Source organism: Aythya ferina, assembly GCF_964211825.1.
Source record: "Aythya ferina genome assembly, chromosome: 2".
In the NCBI taxonomy this organism is placed as follows: domain Eukaryota; kingdom Metazoa; phylum Chordata; class Aves; order Anseriformes; family Anatidae; genus Aythya; species Aythya ferina.
In genome coordinates this window covers 109845997-109872547 of record NC_140297.1, presented here as the reverse complement: position 1 = coordinate 109872547, position 26551 = coordinate 109845997, and the positions used below count along the sequence as shown (strand labels likewise).

Below are 26551 nucleotides of genomic sequence, written 5' to 3'. Positions count from 1 at the left end.
CTCTCAGCCTGTCTTCATAGGAGAGGTGCTTCAGCCCTCTGATCATCCTCATGGCCCTCCTCTGGACCTGCTCTAACAGGTCCATTTCCCTCTTGTGCTGGGGGCCCCAGACCTGGATGCAAGACTCCAAGCAGGGCCTCAAATAGCCCAGGATGCAGTTGGCTTCTGGGCTGCAAGCATGCATTGCTGGCTCTTGTCGAGCCTTTAATCCACCAGAACCACCAAGTCCTTCTCTGCAGGGCAGCTCTCAATGAGTTCTTCTCCCAGTCTGTGCTCATGCCTGGGATTGCCCCAACCCTGGTGCAGCACCTTGCTCTTGGACTTGCTCAACCTCATTAGGTTCACATGGGCTCACTTTTCTAATTTGTCCAGGTCCCTTTGGATGGCATCCCTTCCTTCTGCTGTATCACCTGCACCACTCAGCTTGGTGTCATCTGCAAACTTGCTGAGGGTGCACTTGATCCTGCTGTCTGTGTCACTGATAAAGATACTAAACAGCACCAGTCCCAGGACAGACCCCTGTGGGACACCACACATCACTGGCCTCCACCTGGACATGGAGCCATTGAGCACCACTCTCTGGGTGCACCTTCAGCCAATTCCTTATCCACTGAATTGGCCACCCTTCAAATTCATTCCTCTCCAGTTTGGAGATGTCATGTGGGACCGTGTCAAAGGTCTTACAGAAGTCCTTTCTTCACAAAGATAGTCTTCACAAAAACAATTAAGGATTTCCTTGAAGTATCTCCTTCAGGATTTCTACAAAACAGGATGCAAAGTGGTACTCTCAATGGATTCTATCCTATTTTGAGAGGCACATGTGGAAGTACGAGTGCAGTCATATTGTTTTGGCACTGTCAGGACATTATAGTTCCTATAGTAGTGCATACATAATGAGAATTCCTTGACCTAATTAGAAGCATTGATATCCTTTTGCTGAGTTTAGTTACTTTAGATTAACATTAGATGACATAATGAAAAGAGGCTCTGAGTAAGTACTAGTTAAGTGCCATCTTGCAAACACTATAAAGTAGCCTCTTATTTCCAGAAGGCACTCAAACACAACCTCATTGTTTTATCATAAAACAATACTGCTACAAATCAAAATATTTTTCTCTGTTTTCTCTAAGATTGCTAATATTATGCATTTGATAGGACATCTCATCACTCAGGAAAATATGGATTCAAGCCCATAACTAACTATCCAACTCCTAATCTTTGGAGAATGATGTCAGTTCATTGAGATGCAAGACAATCAAACAGTAGAATATGATGTAAATATAATTACTCATAAAAATTCCTCAAAAGGCTAAAAATGTACTTAAAAGCTTCAAGCTTTGACTTCCCTCCTGTTCAAACTCTGCCTTGAACTTTCTGAGTCTCAGGCTGCTTTAACAGGATGATCCTTAAAAGTATCAATGGGATGATACCCTTCACTTGTGCATATCAGCTCCCCACACAAATATCATCTAAGCTTCAGAGATACCACAGAGATTTCTAAAGACGTCTTTGAAAACTCAGTTTAATGCATATGAACGTAGCTATCTACATTCAGTTTAAATGAATCAGTGACATTTTCTTTCAAAGGCAAGCTGACGTTATTTTCTCCTTGATTACAGTGGTTAAGCAACTTCACAATATGGACCCAATCCTCAAGGCATAAAGCATAATCTGTGAGCTCATGAATATCCTCAGTTTAATACAGGACTCAGCCTAACTGTCTGCAGCAGTGGTCCCTAGACACTTTTGATCAACAGTATTAAATATTTAGATTCATTAATCGTTTTTTCCTGTTATAATCTTCCGAGATCAAAGAGAAACAAGTCCCCTGAAATGATGAATGTATCAGAAGCAGCACAGAGTACCATTTAAGAATTGGTTCTGCAGCCAAGTCTCGGGGGTTTCAATAGGAAATACTTTTCAAACAGAAACAAGAGAATCAACCTTCAAATGGCACACATAAACAATTATTTAAAGAGTATCTGCCATCTGCAGTCCTTTGTCTTAGACTTATTAGTGGCTGCAAAGAGTCCCATGAGAGATATCCAGTATCTTTAGCACCTATGGTGTTAAATCTAGGTCCAGATATTTTTATTATCTGGAATACTGGCTGTCTCTCCCTAATTTTATCTTGTAAGGATTAGGCTAGGTGCTTAAGGGGAAGAGTTATGAGCTGAATAATCTGAGTGAAAAAAAGTTTATACAGCAGAATCCAAGGGTCTGAAATAGAATCAAATCATGGAAAGGGTGACACTGTGCTGAAGGTCATCCAGCAGCATGGGCAACAGCTCCGATGGACACACAGAGAGCTGACCTTTATAAATAACTATTCCTTGTAAAAGCTATCTGCGTATGGGAAGCCACACATCAGTTTCACAAGGGGAATTTGGGAATGACATCTAACATGCACATGATTCGATAGGCTTCAGCTGTTATCTTTCAAACAAAAATAAGTATCTGACAGGAATGTGGCATGCAACTTCTGCAGCCTTGGCATGCACTGATTAACATGATGCCAACAGAAAAAAGACTAAAACAGGCACTCTGAAATGCTTCATGCCATGTTGAGTTGGGCACCCTAACATGACTCACATGACTTTTTTTTATATACTTTTAAACTAGTTACAAAAGATCTGTTTGGGTAATTTCAGTGGCACAAAAGCACAGAAAACTTTCTGAGTCATCATGCACAAAAAATGATACTGATACCAACAACAGTAATAAGATGAAGAATAGTGACTATGATGTAAAAATCTGTCAGTGTGCTTTAGTGTGGTATCTCAAAGCATCAGACAGACACAACTCAATGATGCAACACACCATCACACTGAATTAGATATTACGGTATTCACTGAACAAAAAGTGAAATGAAGAAAGAAAAAAAAAAAAGGAGAGAAAAAAAAAAAAAAAAAGCCATGATTTGTTAAGACCACAGGAGTCTGTATAAAATCTAAAATAATTGTCCAGGAGTGCAGGCCATCAGTTGGGATTTCCAGCTATTGACTAACGCTATAAATTTTACTTTTGTAGACTCTAGACACAATAAAAAGGGAGCATATTTGTGTTTAAGGGCATGGGAGACAGATGGCAGAAACACTGGGTAAAGCACATAGGTAGTGCGAAACCTTGAAAATATGTTACAGCAAGCTTTGTGTGAGACGTATTTATGTATTTCTATCACAGCAGATACAGCTGGAGCTCCAAAGAAATCCTTTAAAAATGCAAGAGTGTGCGCTTCTGAAGCTTGGTGGGGTCAAAGAGCAGTGAATCTGGCACATAAATCTATAAGGGGTGAGTAAATATTACTCCAGGATAGCGGAAGGGGGGGAATAAAAACCAAAACTGCTGGTCTCATCACAAAAGAAGAATGCTCAGAAGGCAAAAGCAGTGATGTCTCCCAATGACAAGGTGGAACTCAGTCTCACATGAAGGCAGAAGTGACATTTTTTCCTGAGTGCTGACCAAGCAGCAGGCACAAGCGCACTGACTCCCAAAAACAGCTTTGATGTGCCCCATAAAAGATGTGTTGGGCAGAAGAAAGCCAAGTTGGAGAAAGGTTTCTCTTCAGCTGCAGGTGGGCAAGAAATTTTTCTCCCAGGCTCCCATCATGTCTGCTTTCCACACCACACCCTGGTATGGATCAACCTGAACAAATGGCTACACCTGACCTGTTGCAGACTCCTAATAAAATCATCATGCCATACCCAGAAAAGGGCCAGGGAGCCTCCTTGCTTGTGTGGTTTCTGGCTTCCACACAAAGTTCACATTCAGCTTTACTGAGGACAGTGCTGCAGTAAAACATATTACATCAGTAGTAACCATGCAATAAATACCAACAACACGTGAGATCAGTATGAATCATTATGACGGATTTGAGAAATTGCTTGGTTTCATTCCAGGTTTTCTCTGTGCCAGGACAAAACATTAGCACATTGGTTCATTGTTTCTATGGTTAATGTGTGGTAGGTGACATTGGATTACAAGCCTTTAAACCACAAGAGTAAGCTAAATTATGCGGACAACATGTTTGTCCAGTTCCCAGTAAGCAGTGTTATAATTATATCATAGTTTCATAGAAAGTGGCTCTGGTGACGTGCTTGAAACAAAGACCAGACACCTGGATTCATTTGTCCTGGTTCTGGATGACTGACCTCCATGATGGATTTTCTGCCAGTCAGTTAACTTCTCTTGGTCTTTTTATCACCCATACGAAGTGCAAACAATCACCTTGAGATCCAGGAGTGTAAAAAAAAGATCAATGGATTTCTTATTTTATAATTAGCTAATAAAATGACAGAAGTAAGGTACCATAAAAAAAGGAAAATGGACATACCGTCCTGAGAATATAGGCACTGAGTAGTCTATGGCTTCATTTTCTTTGTCCTCAGATATCAAATTCTGTTTTGCTCTTTTTGCTTTGGGACTCATCTTATAGGATTGATCTTCAATCATTAAATTGGAATCTTTCAGTCTGCAATAAAAATCATATTGTTAAAATCAGGGGAAAAAAGCTGTTAAGAAACACTCCAACATAATATTAAAGTACTACACATTTTTGCTCTCTGTTTGGTAAGAAAGAAAATATTGTCTTTAATAACCATGGCTTCAGAGTTATTAAACACATAACTAAATGCACTTTTGACAAAGGGACCATTACAAATATAACACTGATGCCCCTTGATATTAAATCTAAATACAGAGAATAAACAATATACCTGCATATTTCATTGATTGGTTTGAGACTTGGAGAGTTTATATACATAGTTTTGGTAGGTCTTGAGGTCACTGAGACCACCAAGTAATTCTAGAGATTGTGTCTGAACTGATGGCCTCTACTTTCCCAAAATTTATGGTTCCCAAATTGTGTGATCCCCTAACAAAATATTGTCAGTGGGCAAATACATTCAAAGTCGTGATGCTTTTAGGTCTTTTTAGAGAAAATATAGGGCAGTGAATTGTCCGGTAACTGCTCTTTCCATTCCCACTGGCCTCCCACACCACCCCAAACTACTGAAAGCACAGATCTGAGTGAAGTAATGTCATTTCACATTGCCCAGATAAGTGGAGCGTGAGTGGGAAGAAAGAAAAGCAAACCAAAAGAAAGACTTCTGGAAAACCTGGGAAAGACTCCCCAGCTAGAGGGGAGGACTTCTGATGAGTATGAAGCATATTTGAAGCAGTCATATTTGGGTTTATATTTAACATGGTTACAAATAATATTAACAGAACTCCAAATACCTCCCTCCTTTTTCTCCAAATACAATACTCCATCCTAAGCTGCCAGATTTATATCTTAGAGATGGAATATCCCCATTAGCTCTCAGACTTTTACAAATCCCTGAATTGCCTATTCATCTCTGTCTCAACATTGCCAAGGGAAATCATAGATGAACCTGCTTTTGGACTGGAGCTTTGTTTGCATGGCACAAGACAGAGGAGCAGAATTAAGGCCACTGTTTCTCAGCAAGGCTCCTGCGTCCAGACCTGGACCATTCTCACAGGGCTAACCTGCTCCCAGTCCCCAGGGTAAGGCTGGTAGGCTAATAACCAAACCTCATAGCAGCACTGGGCCCCTGAGAATGTAAAGCACGAAGAACATAACATTGAAGATAAATTTTTCCCTGCCCCAGACAGCTGGGGAGGGACTCCAAAGGAGGCAGACACAGCTCTAGGGAGAGAAATCCAAGCAGAAATCACTTGGAAACAGACCAGGCAGAGTAAAGCAAAAGGTTCCCCCCCTCTTGGGTTTGGCGATGATACGGTACAACCACTATGGCCAACCACAAATGCATGGAGGCAACTCATTGTCAAATAAATGGTGAGAAAAAGCAAAGCCAAAGTTGATTTTTTTTAATTTTTTTTTTTTTTTTAATGTTTTTAATGAACTGTGATCTGTAGGGAGCTGCAGTCCTTTACTTATTGGGTGACTTTTATAGCTGTCCTATTTCAAGATGGGGCAAACCTGGAATTGTGAATCTGTCATCAGATTGCCTGGAGGCTTTACGCTGAACCCTTTAGGAGACCACTTGGCTTCTGATAATTTGAAAAAAATCACAGTATCTTTTGGACTTTAGTTTAAAAGTCAATAAGTTTTGATTTTCATGAAAGTAGACGAAATATGGTGAAAATCTCAGCTCAGTTTTTTTCAGAGTTGTTACATCCAAACCTGCTCATTGTTCATAAAGCAGAATTTGGCTATCTTATCAGTTTGGTTTTCAGTTCAGGTCTAGATTCTGCACCTATATAGGGAATCATCAGGCAGTATGCATAGCAGTTCTCATCACCTTCTGCCAGGTCTTTTGTTGAGATCTCCTCTGCATGTTTTTTTTCTTTCTTAGGCTCTGTTTGTTGTTGTTGCTTGTTTGTTTGTTTTTAATCAAACACTGCAAGTAGCTGAAGCTGAATAACTCATCTTCATTTTTTCTGCCTACTACAGCTGGCATTAATTAAAATATGCCCCCAAAATCCTTCAGATTAATGCCAGAGATCTCCACCACAACCTGAGAAAACTGGGCTGGAATTAGGACTTTCTCAGAGGTATGATGAATAGGATAAAAATACTATACATGAACAGCTGATTCCCAGTAACTCCAGAGTTTTCTAAGCTGCATGTCTCTTGATCAAGGCACCTTCCACTGCAGACACTTGGTTATTTTCTGGATTAGTACTCCTGGGTCTTTCATATTACTGCATGCTTTGGCTGGCATAGTGAACAGTCCTCATTTGTATGTGCTCAGGACCAGAAAAGCACCTTTCTGGATATTTTTTCCTTTCTTCTTCTTCAGCTTGAAGGGGCAGCTGCAGTGAGAGTCTTTGTGCTGTCTTCTAAGAGCTGCCTCCAGGTACTTTGTGGTGGTACAGACCACTCCGCTATCAACGCCACAGGTGATGGCTGCAAACTGAATAACAGATCCACGTCAGTCCTGCAGTTGTCTGCTGGACTCAGGCTCTCTGACACCAATCAATTTACTTCAGATGCTGTTCTTCCAACAACTTGATCTGGACTAAGCAAGACCCCTCTGAGCAGTGTTACACTGCATAATGTCAAGGGTACTTTTATGCCAGTTTTCTACTCCAACAATAGTCAACAACAGGTGTTTTGTTTTTTTTTAAGTTCATATAGAGAAATACTTTCCCCAATATATCTTTTTGGTTTCAAACAAAGATCTGGGGATGTCATGAGTGAGAGGCTGAAATCATTGCTGTAGCAATATAGGTAAATGGCACTTTTTTTTTTTTTTTTTTGAGCCTGTTTTAAATTGTGACATTATATATATATATATATTTGCTGCTTACCTGCTTCTCTGTGTGAAGAATAGTGGAAAAAATGTTCCTTACATTCCTTGTTCATTCTCTGCAGATCTTTCATTATTTTATACATTGATGTTACATGCTCATGTTTACCACCTTCCCAAGGTAAGAGCCCCAATTCCTATACCTTCTCTAGGTATCCTCCCACTACTGTTCTTGTTGATCTCTGATCTTTTCCTGTTTACTTCTTAGGATGGGATGGTAGGATCTGAACCCAGTATTTCAGCTTCAAGCATACCTTGGATTAACACACTGACAGAATATGCTGTCTGTTTTGTTCTCACTTTCTCCCACAGCTGTTCCTAAGTTTCTAATTGGTTTGTGTCCACATCAGAGAACCCAGCTGGTGTTTTCAGAGGAGTATCCAGAGTAACTCCAAAATCTTTCAGAACTGGAGTGCATAAACCAAAAGCTGAGATGAATAAATTTGAAATGGTAGAAAACGTTTCTCCTTTCCAAACCCTCCTTATGTTAGCATCTATTCAGGATGAGCTGTATGGAGTCTAGTGGAAATGCTTATTCAAATGGCCCCTTTGCATGTGAAAACAAATTGGTCATTACTTCTATCATGAGGTTTGATTCTATGTTTTCCTTCCTTGTTATTACTCTTTCTTCCTGTGCAATACAAAAAACAAACCCTGCCTTACAACCATTATTTAGGTAGCCTAAGGGAGGACTCCGCTTTCTTGAACCAGATTCTAAAATCTTGCCCTTTATTTTAAAGTGTTCCAACCTTTTACCTGATATGTGGAACAGAATCTCCCCAGAGGAGAAGGAGCAGGATATCAGTGCTCTCTAGTTTCGCAGGGAGGAACAGTACCATGACCTTTTAGCAGCTTTCAGCCTCATTTGATCTGCCCAGCTAGCATACATATATTTTTTTCCAGGTCAGATGCTATCTGTACTGCCTTATCAAGGTTGGTGACCCAAGATTAGTGTCCTCATTTCTTGATAAGTTTTCAGCATGTTAAAATATCAATGCCAACATTTTCTTAGTTTCTCAGTAGAGTCACTGAATTTATGGAATGAAATGGGAGCTGGATGACTGTAAATGCTAAAGGCACAGGTATAGTCCTGCACAGCCTCTAACAGTGCTCCCTCTAGCCCACCAGAGGAACTAAATACAACACTGTACAGGGCCTGTGAAACTCACAAACAGAGGGTGTTTTTTTGATGTCCTATTCCCATATATATTCTCATATCTTCAAGATATGAATATACTTCAGTATGTTGGCACTGCCCTTGTTTCTGCACCTGAAGGTACAAGCTTCCCACCCTGCACAAAATGATCCTGAGCCCAGTGGAGGTAGAAATGTTTCCTAGGAGTGGACCACAACACCCTATTTCACAGTTATTCCACCCCAGCATGAAAAGGCATTGGTAAGCTCATTTACACCATTAGTAAATCATGCACCTTGTCCTTAGCATGCTTCTTTAAATGTTTCTCTCTTTCACTTAATTCCACCAGCAGAAAGGGATGCATGTGGTATACACCATAGCTGTAGCAGAGGAGCTCCATTAGCCAAAAGGAATCTCTCAAGGTGTAGTTACAGCAGGAAAAAAATAAATAGAAGGTTTTTCAGTTTTTCATAAGAAAGCTCTTTAAAAACAGCTTCTAAAATTGAGAAGCACTCTTTGGTGACTAAATTCATTTTAAGTTGCTGACAGATTTGTCATGGGCTCAGGCAATATTGCTGGCAATAATCATGCTGTTCCCTCACACAGCTTCCACAAGTTTTTTTAAAGGGGAATTGTTTCCACATGGCAAGTTGCATTAAATCAATTTCCATGCTTGGCTGTGATGTTTGGAAGCCTGCTCCTTAACCCTCACCTATAATAAACCAAAGGATGAGCAGTGCCAGCAGGGAGGTCAAGATCATGGTCTTCTCATGTTTCTTAAAGTGTAATATTTATTCAGCCCTATCCTGTTCCCAGTTACGTTATTGCTCAGAAGAGCATTCACTCTTACTATCTGGCACTTGCATTAATTGCAAGTTTGGTGGCAGATAACCACTCTGTGACACAATTACCTTTGCTTGGGATTATCTGATGCTCTCAGCCAGGAAAATTACACATGGAAAAGCAATGGAAGTTTGAACAAGGAGCTTCCAAAGAAAGAAAGAAAGAAAGAAGAAAAATGAAGATGAAGAAGAGGTAAGGGACTTAATCCAGCACTCCAATTTGACAGCTACAAGATTTGTCAGACCTGACTCAGCTTCTCAGAAGCACATGGAGAAGCTGTGGAAGAAGGCTGGTGCCTAGCTCTGCTGTGGGAGTGGACAGAAGAACCACATAGGGGGCACACAAACCTCACTGCACACCCCTGCAGGACAGGTGGCCACTACCACAGCTTTGGGACAGAGCTGCCAGCGTGCAGCTGGGCCTGCAGGCCCATCAGGATCCATGGGGTAGCAGCAGGCCGTACTCCTCCTGGCTTGGTGCAGGGCTTGATGTGAAGTGGCAGTCCTTGCATGATGAGGCTTGCTTTCTTTTATGAGCCCAGGATTTTACAGCTTTGGCAAGTGGTTACCAACAGAGCTGAAAGCCTTCGCACTTGCTCTTAGTTTTGCCAGCTTTCACTTCTCTCCTCTTCTTCAAGCTGTCATGGGTTTGAAGGAAGCTTGAAATGCAAAGAACAGGAAGCCCGTCTCCAAATGGAACCTTTTTTGTCACTGCAGCTCCTTCGAGCGGTCCATATTTTCCACTCAAGCGAGTCTCCAACATCAGAGAACTGGGATCAAGTCAAGGTCTTGCAGGTTACCCAGCCCCAAGTCCTTTGCCAGTGCTTTCCTGTGATCAATTCCTCACATTGCACTACCTGTATATCAACATTGCCTCTTTATGGACACTCATTTCTGTGAAGTGGCTACAGGAAGGTTTGAGACACATTTTGTAGGAATAGTAAAGTTTAGCAGAAGTTACTTCAGATAAAAATAAGAGGTGTCTTGAATAAAAGCTCAGTATTTGAATTGTATATTTTTCCTCTTGGGCTTAGCAAGGTTTATCCTCAAAACAATATATCCTCAAAACATAAAATGTTTTAAACATATTAAACATAAATATAGATGTGATACTAAAATCCAGTGATATGCAATAATCAACTGTTACTTGAACAATTTAATCTAATTTTGGATTCGTGTGCACATTCAGGTTTCAAGCAACCACCGGTGCTCCAGGTCACCTAGATGCAGCATTTGGATTCAAGGCCTTTTGAACTTTTTGAAAATTTAAAGTGTTTGAAGCGTTCATTTTTTTCTGTTACACCGTTTCTTTCATAATGATGAAATCAGAACATCTTTGATTTGCTCAATTTCTTTTAGTAACTCTTTTTGTCTCGTCATTATCTCTTGAAGTGTTTTGGGCTTTCAGGGGAAAATAGCATGAACTTGGGGAAAATTACTTTAAATTGGACCACAATTAACAATATAGTCATGGTATTCTTCTACTTGTACCACTTGCAAATTGCAACAAAATGGCCACAAAGCAGTTGCTTCCAAAACTAAATAAATACCAACGTTGAGGATATATTAACCATTAAATTATGTTAAACATAGCCATTCAGAACCATATTCTCCTGTGTATTAAATTTCATTCAAGAAAGGTTTAAATTGGTCAATCTAATCTCCCAAGTCCTTGTCTCCCATAGCAGCACTGAGTTTCTCCAATACAAAGACAGGATCACAGAGAGACATTGCAGCTGAGACATTCTTATCTCTGGTTGCCAGGATAGTATGAGGTCTGTTGGCAACTCTTGTACTACAGAGTAGCTTGCAAATAGCAACAAATATACTGTTTCAAAACAAAAGCTATTATTACTATTATTATTAAAACATATAGGAAATCTAGAAATGTTTTAAACTCTCTCCCAGTACGATTTCAGTACATTAAACAATTCAGTTTCCTGTAGTATTGCTTTGCTGACATTAGAGTTCTTGGTGAGAAGACTTGTGTTTCAGAAGAAACATCTGACAAACCTGTGTCACTGAAGAGATTGTAAATGAAGCTAGGCAGCAATTATTTTTACAACCATTTTTATTTTTTTGTAACTTCAAACAGTGTTCCCATTTACTGGAATATTCAAAGTTTTCTATGAGAATAGGGAGGCTTTGGGTTAGGGTGAGCAGCAACACATAGCTGCGTCACTACAGTGCAGGAGCCATTTGGGATACCTCCCCCTACCCGACTCTCTCTAGAAACATAGTCACATCACCTCCAGTCTGCATCCCTTCTTCAGCAGATTACATATGAGACTCTTTTGCTACTCCATTCGGCGATTAATTATTTACACAACAGAAATGGTTTCAACAGGAAAAACAGGATATAATCTAGTCCAAGATAGTCAGGCACTCCAGTCATTCATTTGGGCTCTAATTGCCTGAGGTTCAAATTCATGAACAAACTCTGGCAAATAGAGACATGACCCTGAACTTCCTGAAAGCCAAGTGAAGGCTGCAATCGCAAGGCCTTATTTACTATGGTACAATAGCCTTTCCTTCAGTGGCTTTGGCCAGGAGTCCATCTTTATCCAAAATCCCTGGAGGCCATTTAGTTTTCGGAATTCAAGTTTTCCGGTGAACAAGCCATGATTGGTTCTGCTAGTAATACTCTGATTTTATATTAACATAATGGAGAGCAGATGTTTTGGTCTATAATTTGTTTGTTATTTCCTCCACTGCTAACAACTGATCTAATCTTACTTTAATGCTCCCCTAATTTCTGTTAATTTCTGAGATACATTAAAATAATGTGAGGCTATGGTATCTAAAACATTCTGCTAATGCATTGATTGAGCAATATTTACTTTCATAAACAAAAAAAATAATGGTACTCTTTGAAAATAGTATACCTCAACCTATTTCCACAGTGAAATGTTCAATTTCTTGAATAATTTGAACAATTCTTGTTCAATTTCACTCAGCACAAAAATGAAACATTTATTCCAAGGAATAATGATATATGGGCATGTCAGCTCAAACTTAGGAGAACAGCTCCAAGTTCTTTTACTGCTCCAATGTGGCCAAGTAAGAGCCAGCCCCAACCCAAAAGCTATCTCAACAATGCGGATTAACTTCAGCTCTCTTAGTATGGCAAAAACTTTGGGTGGCTCATGCCCAGCCAGTTTGGAGAATGAAGGTACAACTTGTATCTGTCATCATTCAGCCACGTCAGCATTGCAAGTGCTATTCTCATGCCAATCCAACCATCACACATGAGTTAGCCCAGCAAACTAAGCTGATCTTCCCAGTCTCAAAGCCAAGGAAAAACTGGAAAATATGTTAACACAAGTTACAGAACTTGTTTGTGTTGAAGAACTGGAGAGTTTTACCATTGATTTCAATAAGAGACAGTTAGACATTTTTGTTCTGGAATACTGTTTCAAAGGTAGATGTACTTTTTGCCTTACCCAAGACTGTAGGCTTCAGATCCCAGTCTGTAGGCTGCAGCCAGCTTGTTGATTGATTCAGATCCATGACTATAGGCAGCTGAGCTCTTGCTGAGGGCTTCAGAGTCAAGACTATAGGCAGCAGATCTTTTACTTTGTGCAGCAGAGTGATCATAGGCTGTAGATCCATAGCTGTAGGCTGCTGACTCAAGGTCATAGGCTGAAGAGCCACGGCTGTATGCTGCTGAAGACTCAAGGCTGAAGTCTGCTGCAGAGGCATGGCGATAGGCTGCAGAACCCCTAGCATAAGCTGTAGATCCTTGAGCATAGAGAGCAGATTTGCTTTTGGTTTCTTTTTGGTACTGGCTTACAGTTGACTGCAGTGCTTTATGGCGATATGCACGGTCATAATGGTCATGGTGTCTTTGATAGAATGGTAAAGACATCATGAGTGCCTTCTAATTTTTTTTTTGCTGCACTCTTCTGAATGTAGATATAACAGGACTGTCTGAAAAAGATCAAACATAAAGACTCACACCAAAGAAACTTAAGAACTAGCATACAATTAGTAAAGAACAAACTAACATGAAACTTAAACCTTTAAAAAATAAATGTAATACATTTGGGGCTATCATTTATGATGTTTCTTGGACTTTAAGGTAGGCTCATATTTAAGTTTCAGGAAGTGCATATGTCATTCGTTGGGAACAGAAATCTTTACATTATTGTGCCTGATCATTTGTAGTTGATTTCCCTGTTCTTACTGCAAACTGTTGAAGTTTCACGTATTCAACTTTTCCAGTCATTACTGCCAGCTACTGAAATCTTGTGTTCAGCTTCTTCAGAGATACTGTAAATACTTTGTTAAATTACAAAAGACAGAATAAATTATTAAGTTATTTTAAAAAGCATGAGAGATTTCAAGAGGGCTATTCAGTTTATAATATGAGATAAAAATATGTGAACATTTCATTCATTTTCATAATCCAATTTTCAAATTCAATTTAATTTATGGCTTAAGACTTTAATACTCAATTAAGAGCAGTAAGATTGTGAAGGACGCCACTTTTTTTCTGTAAACATGCATTACATTGATTATTTTGTGTGTGTTAACAGAGTTTCATTTAAAGGGGCTTATCACAGTTTTACAGTTTAATAAGGAATACAGTCTGTATCCAATAATTAAAATAACATAATGTTCATCAGCCTGAATGGCCTCTCTTCTTAACCTAGAAATATTGTGTGGAAAATCATCATGAAAATTCCTCCAGATGGTATTCCTATCTAAGTTTTACTTTGCACAGTCATCAATAGATTATCTGGCAGTTTTTCATAGTACGAAATTTGATCAGGAGAGAGGTAGTTCCCCTCTCGAAATGGGATGAGGGTTGAGTGCAGAAAGGATTTCCCTTTGTTTTTTCAGCTGGCAATCCAATCTTGTTTAGTTTTGCTGTTATTATTAAAACTGACGTTTTCTTCTCTGGCATGCAAAGTTGCCTCTACCAATCAATCCCTCATGATAACCTTTCTTTTTCTTATCATTGGTCATTAGGCTTACAATGTGCCTAGGATTGTCACTGAAGAGGTACATCATTATGAATAGAAATGAGCTACAGTGGGAAAATGTTGAGAAAAATTTGAAGATCCAAAACCAAGAGAGGTGTTTGCTATTGTTTTTTATACCAATCACAGCAACAGGGAACTTGTTCTGCTTCTGTTTTTGTTCATGTTAATGAAACTACTTCTCTGATGTTTTTGTATAAAATAAACTTACAAATCTGGAATGTAATTTTGATTCCATGAAAATCATTATTTTTTCACTGGTCTTTTTGCTTTCAAGATTTCAGCCTTTGGCTTTTTCTTTAGTATTCATTCTGATAGCAAGCCAACAAATTGCAAACTATTCTCTTTGGTCACTGCTCAGGTACTCAACTGGACTAAGGCTAATTATGAAGAAAAAAAAAAGTTTCAACGTAATTGTATTTCAGGGCTCACTCAAGGTCTGGGAACTGCTCTTTGCATGATATCAGAAGGGATCACTCACTTGCAGAAATTCAACAATAAACTAAGAAAGTCATTCAGAAGTCTTTAAGTATGTAGAAGAAATTGATTTCATAACCATAGTGAAACTATGACTTCCAGGAGACCAGTTTGTCCATTTACTTTATTTCTACCTGAGGAAGGGAGAAATGGGAAAGAGTGTTAGCCCATTGTCCTCTACATTAAAAACTCACGTTCCTTGCTAACTTCCTTATTTCTCCTGCTGGCTATTTTTTTCATGTAAGTCTAATGAACACAATTAGCCTGTTTACTATCTTTATTTCTAATACCTATCAATATTTTTTGTTGTGATTATTTCACTTTGTTGGCTTCAGAGATTTCTTCTTCATTTTTCTTCATTATTTTCTCTCCCAGCTCCACAGAGCTAGTTTAGGGTTTGCAAGCCACTGTGATTTTTGTTGAGCAAAGTTAAGGTGTACAGATGAGTCATGTTTTAGACACTGAAAAGGAAAGAGCATGAGAGCATCCTGTGTACCTTTTGTAGAGCATTACATTTGCCTCCCTTCATCTTCACCAGCCTTATTTGCAGCATTAGTGAGTTTTGTCATGGTTACAACAGCCACAACGTTAACACTCATTCAGTTCTATTGCTCAGGGATTTGCACAGCTCTCCAGGATTCAAAGCAAGGAAGGTGATCCAAAAATATAGAGCACTTTATGTATTGTCCATTAAAGAGTTAAGTGAGGCATTTCAATTTACATCTTATCAGAGCAAAAGAACAAGCTTAACCATTTAAGTCAGTATATATAAAAAGTGTCAAAGGCAACTTTTTCTTCCAAACACAAAAGCTGTGGGCCTCATTATCCTCAAGAGTACAAGGAGGAGTATATGTTAGGCATAAGAACTAAGTAAGGCAAGCTGAACAAGTCACCTCTCTTGGTTCAAATCAAAGGCCAACTCTTACTCATGTAATCTAAGAGGAAACTCCTTTTATAGGTGTTTTATCACCCTGTGAGTTGTATTTTGTTTTCCCTCTGAAACATCAAGCATTACTCACAGGTTAAGGGTCAGTTAGTTACACCAGTCTGACCAGTAGTGCTATGTTTTAGGGGATGACAAGAAATTCTGAACCTTACAAGGCTTTTACTCCAACTTGGGGCACTGTCTGCTTATCTGACTGACTCCCATCTCTGGAGTTTTATAAAATCCATATTACCTGCACCTCCTTAGTTTGAGTGCATTCAACAGCCCCTTATATTATGAGGGTAAAACCCCTCTCAAGATCTGTGTAGGATTTTATAACTGCAGAGCCTGGCCTAAAAATATAGTGGCCACAGTTAGATGAATATGCAGATTTGGGATCTATATGTTAGCAGCTGCTGAACTGAATTTTCAAAATGGCATCTGAGCAAACAGGCAGTTCTGTACTTGTCTGTAGGTTGTAAATGCACACTAAAGGAAGTGATTTTATTAGAATTGCCTCTTGCACTATTTATTATCTGTTATTCTTTGAAGATCTACTTCATCAATGAAAATAGTGAAACAGAAAAAAAATACTGAAACACATAAGCTTACAAAAATTATAAGATTTCTTTCAGTTCAGTCAATGGTGTTTCATATACTTTACAAATAATGAGACATCCTATGAAATTAGAAAATATTTTGATTATTTACCTAATCTCTAATCCCAAAGGAAGTAGCACAACAAATTCCTTCTGTATCTCAGTAATCCATGCTTCATTTGAGAGTATGACAAGAATATGCTGGGACAGTTGAGTTGCTAAGCGAACCCTTGTGCTATGCTTTGTTTCACAGCTGAGCCTTTAGAGTTCTTCAGCTCCCATCTACAACTCCCTCAAATAACTGTTGAGCTGAGAAGATTAAAGAAAGCTACTATCAACCCGGTAGTACAGACTCTAATTAAAAATAGTTGAACGCATAAAATCTTCCATCATAAAGGAACACTTACCAGGGCCCAGAAGAACAACAGCAATTGGAATAGCTCTGAAATGAATGAACAACAGAAAAACACAGCAGCTATGAATGCAGCAAAGGGAGAGGTAGTCAGGACCAGGGGTAGGGACTGGACTTGAAGGTCCAGAACAAAAATAATGCCTGCAGTCAGTGGAATGTCAGAGCCCCAGTCCAGACCTTTTATGGCCAGGAGGGTGATAAATATAGCAGCAAAGAGTGAGAGAGACAGAGACAGATACCGATACCCTGTGCTATCTCTGTGCAAACACATGATGACAGCAGTGTCAGGCTGAGCATTCTCCCTTTTAAATATCTTCCATAAAATCAGCATAAAATCAGCATGCCAATTTTAAATTATTTATAGATTTTTTTTCTTAGTTAAGTCAGCTTTAGGAAACAAAACAATGTGTCATGTCATGATCCAGAGAGTAGGAAATATCAGTCTCTGTATTGACCTTTGCCATGGTACAAGAATATTAAAGTTTTACGGATTCTTTTAATTTTTTTATGCCATGCCACAGTGCATGTAACAGATATTTCACAGCTTAATGACAGACAACCTATTGAAGTAATTAGCAGCAAAACTCTATAAAGCCATACAACACGTTACAGTTCAATAAAAATGTACTTTCCTTGCTCTGTTGACAAGATGTTACATTTTTATCATCTTATTTAAATAAAATACTAAATTAAGAACATGACCTCATGAGGTATTTAAGTAGATACATGTATAACCAATGTAACTCTAAGACCCAACTTTTTGTTTCTGAATGAAATAGTGTTATTTCTAGGGATAATGAAATGGGCTTTTCTTTCATTTTGGTCACAACATTTTGGCACAGAAATGCACATGACCCAATGTAATAGCTAAATATTGCATGAGAACATTTTTTGTCATTTGGAAGAGGGTTTAATTTGTGAAACTATGCTGTGACTTCATTGTAAATAAGTATTTTGCTCTGCAGAGTACATTTAGCTTTCAATACAAATGGTTATTCCACTTTTATCTTGCACATTTGCATTGTCAGGAATGTTAACCCAAAGTTCAGCTGTAGCCACTTCCACCACACCTACCATACAACACAGCTGAAAGCTTTCCAGATCTTCCTCTTCTGCTGTGGTCTCTTACATGGAACCACAGGCAGAAGGTCTGGATGAGACCAGCTGCCCCAGGCTTTTCTGAACCATGGTTCACTGGTATCCTCTTCCTTACCTCACCTACCATAAATCCACCTGAAACCTGTTGGTTTAACTTATTAGCTAGTAGTTCCTTGGGCAGCTGCTACCTCCTGCCTTGTGCTATGCCATGGAATAAGTGCACACACTTCATCTTCTGCATGGGAGCTGCTTACCTAAATCAATTGTAAAGCCTAAGAAGGTATGGAGAGAAAAAAAAAAAAAAAAAAAAGATGTACAGCCATACGAACTTTGTCTTGGCTCAGGCAACTGGCTGAATGGAGAACTAGAACTCTAATATAAACTCTTCTTCCCCAGGTTTCTGCACCAATGGCAGCTCCACTGATCTACGGAGTTTGGGCTGTAATATATACTTTTAATTAGAGAAGGTGAGAGATTCCTGAATTGCGTTACAGACTCCACACCTTCACAGCGGGTCATTTGCAAAGGCACATTAAAAGACTTAATGACATACTAATTTCTTTTGAAATTTTCAGAGAGAGATGTAGAGAAATTAAACCAATTAAGCATCCTGTTTTTTTCCTTTCATTGCAATAGAATTTGTATAGATCACAGGTGGGATATGAAAATCTGAGTAACATTTTCAGTGTTTTTCCAGGTATAACAACATTACCGAGTGCCATTTTTTAGATTCTGTGCTGATTTTGTTTATTATGTAAATAAAATTGAGATAGAGTATGGCAGCAAAATCTTTTAGGTTCTTGAAATACTTTGGCACTTAAATTTATGCACTTTTATATGCCTATAAAATGAGATAATATCCATAGCTAATTTTAAACCACTTAACTCCCATTTGAATATCAAAGTGCATGTTTCAAAGCACTTGGAGCTCTGTAAGTCTTAGAATCCCTGCAGCACTGTGTATCCACATCTATTTAGTCGCACTGGTCCTAGGAGAGAGACTCCAGAAATTGTAGTTCAGTCTTCATCTAATTAGAATTACATAGTGCCAGGGACCTGTTTGCTTTTCTGAATGGGAAAGCTGGGGGATAAATTTAGAACTTGACACAGCAGAAAAAATAGCTTTCCAGGCTGTTTGTCTGATTAAGTTTTAAGAGCTACAGGACGCTGTAGCTGTGAGCGCTAGTAGAATTGCACAACATCCAAATTCATCTCTTTCAACAGAATCACAGAATTTCTAGGTTGGAAGAGACCTCCAAGATCATCGAGTCCAACCTCTGACCTAACACTAACAGTCCCCACTAAACCATATCCCTAAGCTCTAAATGTCTTTTAAAGACTTCCAGGGATGGTGACTCCACCACTTCCCTGGGTAGCCTGTTCCAATGCCTAACAACCCTTTCGGTAAAGAAGTTCTTTCTAAGCTCCAACCTAAAACTCCCCTGGTGCAACTTAAGCCCATTCCCCCTCATCCTGTCACCAGGCACGTGGGAGAACAGACCAACCCCCACCTCGCTACAGCCTCCTTTGAGGTACCTGTAGAGAGCGATAAGGTCACCCCTGAGCCTCCTTTTCTCCAGGCTGAACAATCCCAGGACCCTTCCAACAGGAAAGGGTCCTAAATAAAACTACCAAAATATTTTTTGAAAGGCAGAGATTTTGAGCATGTATATTGTCTTCTGGAATTTATTTTCAAACCTGGGTCCAATTTTCTGAATGGATTCCCCTCTCCCCCAAAAAGGAGGTCTTAGTCTCCAACTAAAGTCAATCTCGGTTTCATTTTATTCTGCTTTCTTGTGTGATGACCTGGTGCTCTTGTTTCTCAATCCGTGCTGTAGGACAAGTTTCCTACATTTAAAGCAAGCTCAGGTTTGGAGACTCAACAAAATGGAACTGCAACAGCTAAAGATACTTCAAAGATTGGAAAATATATAAATTTGCTAGACAAGATTATTCCAGTAGCTAGCAGCAGATAGTTCAGGAAAATATGCAAGAAACCACACAGTGGAGAGTTTTGCAGCATCCTTTCCAAGAGGATGTTTCCCCTTAGCATTTGTAGTTTATCAGATATTTTATAATCTTATAACCCTGGGATGTGGTTTAGTGATGGGACTTGGTACGTCATGTTGATGGTTGGACTTGATGATCTTGAAGATCTTTTCCAAGCTAGATGATTACAGGATTCTATGATTCTATGTCTTATAGGAGAAGTTGTGGTTGCTTAATGAAGTCCTGTAGTTTAAAAAAAGTTAAGATTTGGAATACCTGTCCACGGCTTAGAGTAAAACTTCTGAATTTGGTATAATGCTAATCCTAAAGTGAGTATAATTTTACTAGCTCTCTGAAAATCAATTTGAATTTGGTTATTTAATAAGCTGTGAAAAGTTACTAGTTCCCATCTGTGTTTTTCTTGCTATAGCTTGATCCTGGCTGCCTACCAGAAGCTGTCAATGTCCTATTAGCACATACGTGCCTGTTCCTCTGAAATCCTCCAGCAAGGCATGGCAGCCAGGTGACAGCAGTCTTCCCCCAAAATTGTTTGGAAAGGAGCAGAGAACCAAAGTCTTATTTCATCATTTCTAACAACTGGGATTCAGAACTCAGTATTTGATAATTGAAACAAGCCATAAGATCAACCACCAACAGTGACACAACAGGAATCCTCATCTAGAAAAAGCAACTCTTCCAAGTCATTTAGTTGCACCAAATTTCCAATGTGCTCTCCCAAAATACGGTGCTTGTGATGAAAAATAATTACTTCTGGATGTTTTACCTACACGTCTTTGCACTATTCCCAGCATCTGAGCTGCAGTAAGGTTCAGTGAGAGACATGCACTGTATGGACAACAGACATATCCAAACCCCACTGTCTGCTCCCACGGGAAAGAGACCGTGAATTCACTGCAAAGAAACAAATTTCTGTAACTGGAAATTAAGAGAGGATGCCAAAAGAAGCCTCTAGGAAAGGAGGGCATCAGCTCTTCTCCTCTGCCTCCACCACCAGCTGGCTTAGAAAACAGAACATTTCTTTTTCCTGATAACAGCTGTGACAAAATGTAGATTTATCCAAGGCAGATTTAACTAGCTACATACAGCACCAGTGATGGTATAGCACTGGCAACACAATGCTCAGCAAAACACCTTTTTACCTGCTATTTACTCTTTACAAACTTTACAGCTGATCAGTTTGGGGTGAGTATTCCAGTCAGCCCTGATCTCTGTGCTGCTGCAGGTGTACAGCTAGCAGAAATGAACTAGTTAGTCTAAAGTGCTCACATATATATCTCTATGTGATGGCCATGTGGACATATCCTTAACTATTTCTTCAGTGCAAGAACGTAAGGACATCAAGACTCTATTACACCCCAGATGATGCTATACAATGAGTCATATTGCAACTGCACATGCTGAAAACAACAAAAAAGATTACTGACCTAGCACAAAGAGTGCTGCTATTAAGTGAAGACACTGTGCTTATACAGCCTTATCTCTGTCCCTTTTATCTGACTGCACATTTATTCTTCCTATCACAGCACATCCATATTATTTAGGTCTGCTGCTCCTTGCTTCTTCTCGGGCTGTTCTTAAAATCCCCACTCTTGTTTATTTTCCGTCTCCACATTTTGACCTCAAAACACCATTCTACATGCTCATGCTTCTGGTTGCAAATTGAAGCAAACTATTTAACCATGATATTTGGCGTGCATTATTTGTTTCTAGAAATTTATGTTAAAAGCTATCAATGTACATGCTGTCAAACAGGCAAGTGGTATCCCAGGGGCTCAATTTCTGAAACACTAAATAAGATCTTAAAAGGCTGAGATATATCGTGATATGGCACAAGCAAGTTACACGCCAGCCATTTTTGTTGTGCAACAAATTGTTGTTCAGTTGGGATAAAAATATTTCTAAATCTAAATCTAAAAATCTTTGCACTGTATATTTTAAATTGAAGACTTTTGCATTTGAAGAATTTGTGGTCTTTTTTGTGTTATTGTTTTTGTTTTTTTTTTTTTTTTTTTTTTTTTTAACTTATTTTGTAAATTTTTAAATAAAAATTTTCTGAAAATTGGGCCATAAAGATTTTTTGTTTTTCCACAGAGAAAATCAGAAAGGAAGACTACAGATATAAACTACATTTCTTTTAAATCATTTTTATTTTAAAGAGTCTTTTCTTCAAAAACATCAAAGATCAGTCTTGCAGACAAAGAAAACAATTTCATGTGGAACCTAAAAGAGAACCCAGCTGCAACATATAATGGTTTGCGACAGGAAAAACTGATATTCTTCGTGCTTGTGGGTCCTGTTCTTGCAGCCACCAGCTTTTCCAAAGTACTAAGTAAACATGGGTTGGAGGAACCCTGCTGGCAGCTCCCACAGATGAGTAGCTCTGCTTAGTGTCGTTGGTAGGCTGAAGCAAAACCATTCTGAGCAGTGGATTAAAAAATAAAATAAATTAAAATAAAATAAAATAAAATAAAATAAAATAAAATAAAATAAAATAAAATAAAATAAAATAAAATAAAATAGACCCTTGAGGATGTGATTAACTTCCTGATCTTTCCTGGTTTCTGAAAAAACAAACTCACCTAGTGACTGTGCAACCCCTCCCCACACAATTTGCTGGCCCACTTGGTAATTCAGTACTGCTCCCATTACCAAACCATAGGAATTTGGGAAACTTTCCCAGTCTGTAACCATCACTCCAGCATGTTACCCACCACATTACAATTCATCATTATAATCAAAACACTTTGGTTTGTATTTCTTCTTTCCTTATAATGGTTTTTGCTTTGTTATCCTGTGCTCTTCCTTTATTCTTTTTTCTTCTCTATTTTTCCCCTATTTCCTTTGAGTATTTTGCTCTTCACAGGATCTTAGTATTGCTCTACTGCACAAAACACTGATTTCTAAATTTCCCCTACACCATAGGCAATTGCTATTTAAAACAATACACCAGCAGCAGCACAATTTCTAATTCTAGCTCTGCTTCAGTTGTGGTTTTCAATCACACTTGCCTCTAATGAGTCTGAACTGTGTGCAGCATAAGACCAGTCTTTTAAGCTAATCTGCCTAGTCTGCATGTCTGAACTGCATAAGAGTGTGAATAAGAGTGGTTATTACTTTTTTTTTGGACTGTAATTACATGTTTGGAACAATATTAAACTGCCAAGAAAGTCATTGCTTGTCTTAAACAGAGAAAATCTCTCTTGGAAAAAAATAAGCCTATTTAGAAGTGAAGGACTGAGAAATTGGTCATATTTTTTAGTATAATAGGATCACTAGTAATAGACAGATGACAAGTGTCCCATCACTTCTGCATACAGTAAAGTACATCCAAATGGCAATTTCAGTCTACAATGAGAAATGCAGGAAGAGAAAAGAATTCAGGTTGGAAGGGACCTGGGAGGTCTTGTGTCGAACCAAAGCAGTGCCAGCTGCAAGGTTGTCCAGGGCTTTGTTGAGCTGGGTCTTGAATACCTCCAGTGGTGGTGCCTGCACGACCTCCATGCACAACCTCTCTTTGTCCCTGGCTCTTCTAACAGCTGAGACACAGGAGCAGCATCCCTAGGTGTTAGCTGACTGTATCTTTGGTTAATGAAATGGGCAATTTCCGTGAATATAGAAGTTCAGCCTGGCTGCTCGTGCCAGACAGGAGGTTTCTCCTAAAATGTAAAAATTGACATCTGGGCTGCCTCTGGGTACAGATAGCTCTGGGGAGGGTTACAACTGCTCCCCTGATAGGCTGTCATGAGGGCTCACAGAGCTACAAATGTTGAATATTAGCAGGCACATGATGTCCAGAAACATGGGTAGGTCTTCAGCTGCGTGCCCAGATAGAGGATGTGGACACGAGAAGGCAGCAGTGACCTTTCCACAGGTTCTGAAAGAGCTCGATACTAATCCAAAGAAGCTGGAGTGGTTTCAGGAGCTTAATGACCCACAGGAAGGAAGCTTCATGCTGGGTGATGCCAAGGGAAGGTCACTGATAATGGTCATCAATGCTAGGGAAAAGCAAATCTGTATTTATCTGATTTATCATTGGAAGCACAGATACAGCAAGCTGGGAGAAGACAGGGCTGTGGTCATGATAGCCATTTTGAATTTGAATCAGCTCACTAAAATTGTTGAATAACATTAATTTTCAGAGTACTGCATCTCCAAACTGTGTGTATAATTAATAAAGCAGTATTCTGAATGTAAGCTAGGACTAGCTAATCAAGCCCACATTTTTTACCATAGCTCAGTGAAAACTGCTGACAGCAACATTGATACTCACAATCTTTAGCAAACATAGTGATGGCATATTTGTTTTTCAGTTTTTCTTTCCAAGTATCAGATACAAGGATAACATTATTTCACTGAAAATAACTTTAGAGTAATGAGCAAAGAGAAACCAACTGTACAGAGACATTTAGTTTCAGTCCTTTCTCAGCTCTGGTTACAACAAGCTTACACCAAGCTTTCAACAAGCTTGCAATGTCTTGGAATTCAACTCATTTTACCTAGGAGAAGCAATTGCCTGGAAAAGACAACTCTTAAGAATCACAAAATGCTTCAGGTAAGAAAAACTATACCTCAGTGTGCTATTATTTGAGATGTAGTATTCAGGATGTTTGTGAATGCTGCTCACTGGGTGAACTGCATGTACACGTAATTAACAGCCAGCTTTTAATAACAGTGGATGTGAAGTTAACAGGGAACTAAAGGTTCATCCACCTTTGCCACAACCTGGGCAGCCAAGTGTAGGGCTGAAAAATCTAAAGGGAAATCAACACTGCAGGGACACAGTCCCAGAGAATGGCACCAGGAGGGCCTGGGCACAGGGCAGCTAACCTCTCCCTGATTTTCTGTGCTGTTACCTCTGTCTTTCATTTTTGCTGATGGAAGTGGAAGGTGATAAGAAGATGTAATGCAAGAGGCGAGTATGTGCAAGATTGACTAGAGAATATAATGATGAAAATGTATTTCAAACTCCAGTCATCTGGCCTAGGTCAAATTTTCAAACCTTAAAATCCTTCAACGTAACTGGTTTTGTAATCTTTCCTTTCTTCTGTCTCTGCTTTCCCTGTCACACAATTAAAAGGAGGTGTTTCCAAAGTACATTTGCAAACTGGTATTGAAAGCTTTCAAGTCACAATCATCTTCCTAATGCAGAGCTAATTCTTCTTCTGGAAGGGGTTTTTCTGCTACCTTGCTCAATAGAGCAGGTCTGCCCCCACTCAATGCCAATGTTTTACCCTTACTGGCCAAGGCAGCTGTTGCAATTATCTGCAACAACTGGAAGGCTGGGACCCTCCTTGCTTTGCATAGGTTTCTTTTGCTCAGCTAGAGCATTTTTGCCTTTCTGACAAAAAATGTCCTTGATTCTATTGTCCTCATGCACTTCTTTTGTGATTAGCATTAGCTGTGTCAAGTTCGAGAAGCTGGAGAGATACCAGCATTGTGATTTTTGTCTCTGAGTCCCAGAATTGTTCTGATGAATGTATTATAAAAACCTTTGTCTGAATATGCTCTTACTGTTTGATCTTTCTGTTGCTGGAAGTGAGCTGGCAATGGGGCAGAAAAGTCTCTTTTGCCCAAGTGCTTTCTGCTTTTGAACTGCTTATAATAACTGTTCCCCCAGCACTCGTATCCTGTGAATTAAAACAGGCTGGATGAGTAATTCCCTTCCAGAGAATGCACACAGAGGGCTGCATCTTTTGTCGGTAGGCATGCCCAGTGCACGGTCCTCAAATGCCTGCTCACATAACTGCAACACAATCTCTTCATCAGCAGAGATGCCCCTCTGCGTGGCCTGCTAGGCTGCTAACTCCAGCAGATACAATTCCTAATCTTTATATCTCCCCTAAGAAAAACAATGGAGGGGAGTTAGGCTCTCGAATTATTATCTCAATATGCAGGCACTCTTTAGCTTAATTAGGAACACCCTTACAGATAAAAGCATAATCTTTGTAGGAATAATTAGAACAGTGACAGGGACCCACAGCACTCGAGGTTATTAGATAAAGTTAGAAGAACGTGGAGTCTGGTTTTGTTCAGATGATCCACTGCTTTATACAGCTGATGCCAGCCCCTGGGCTGAATGTGCGCAGCAGGAAATATAGGGTGTATCTTTGTTTGCTATTTATAGCCGCATGGAAAATCAGAGAGGAAGCGTTTTTCCACTCAATGTGTTTTATTTTCTGTGAGATGGTCCAAACTGGAGCCCATCTGTTGGCCATTCATCACCTACTACCACTCCTTTGAAGCTCAGCCACAGTTACTGTATTTGCTTTCGCAAAAATAAAAGATTTCTTTTATTTAGACGTCACTTCAGCTCTGGCCAAAGGCCAAAGAAAATTAAAGCTAGCTACATGGAGAGATCAAACTGAATAGTTCAAGGCTATTTCCATCTTCTGTGGGTTTAGGAATTAAAGTTTGGGGTTGCTTAACTTGCAGAGGCTGCACTTCTTGAAAGTTTCAGTTTCTGATGGGATTTTGCAAAAGATCTTTGCAGTTAATCCACACCAGGGGAAAAGCAGCAATATTTTGGGACTAGAAGCATAATATCCTTAAAGATTTTTGTCATTTTTTTCTTGTATTTATCTATGTTTCATGAAGAAGCAATTTTCATCAAGCCTGACAGAGGCACCTTGGAATTCATTTATTTACCATTATCTCTGCAGGTCTCAAAGTGTCGTTAAAATAAAATACACAATGCATTTTTTTTCAGCTAATATCAAATTTCTCTGATTTTGCATATGGAGAAATGTTAATTTATTAAGCACACCACAGCATTT

At 39.2% G+C, this 26551-nt stretch overlaps 1 protein-coding gene and 1 long non-coding RNA gene across 7 annotated transcripts in view; one reads left to right on the top strand and one right to left on the bottom strand.

The window, feature by feature from the left end:
- The window catches only part of MYOM1 (myomesin 1), a 78233-nt gene extending 61409 nt beyond the window's left edge, over window positions 1–16824 (bottom strand). For 5 of the 6 annotated variants that reach the window (XM_084510671.1, XM_084510673.1, XM_084510674.1 and 2 more), the window contains exons 1-3: window positions 16666–16824; window positions 12716–13202; window positions 4334–4471 (exon numbers count right to left, since the gene is read on the bottom strand). In XM_084510671.1, the coding sequence (XP_084366797.1) occupies window positions 4334–4471; window positions 12716–13143 (566 nt within the window). In that variant the 5' untranslated portion in view covers window positions 13144–13202; window positions 16666–16824. Of the gene's footprint in view, window positions 1–4333; window positions 4472–12715; window positions 13203–16370; window positions 16392–16665 lie in introns of those variants that run through there. The other variant, XM_084510672.1, reaches the window with a different exon arrangement.
- A 926-nt stretch (window positions 16825–17750) lies between these two features.
- LOC311432346 lies at window positions 17751–21413 on the top strand. Its single transcript, XR_014689989.1, has 3 exons — window positions 17751–18048; window positions 18165–18235; window positions 20188–21413. It is a non-coding gene; the product is annotated as an uncharacterized lncRNA (long non-coding RNA).
- The last annotated feature ends 5138 nt before the right edge of the window (window positions 21414–26551 follow it).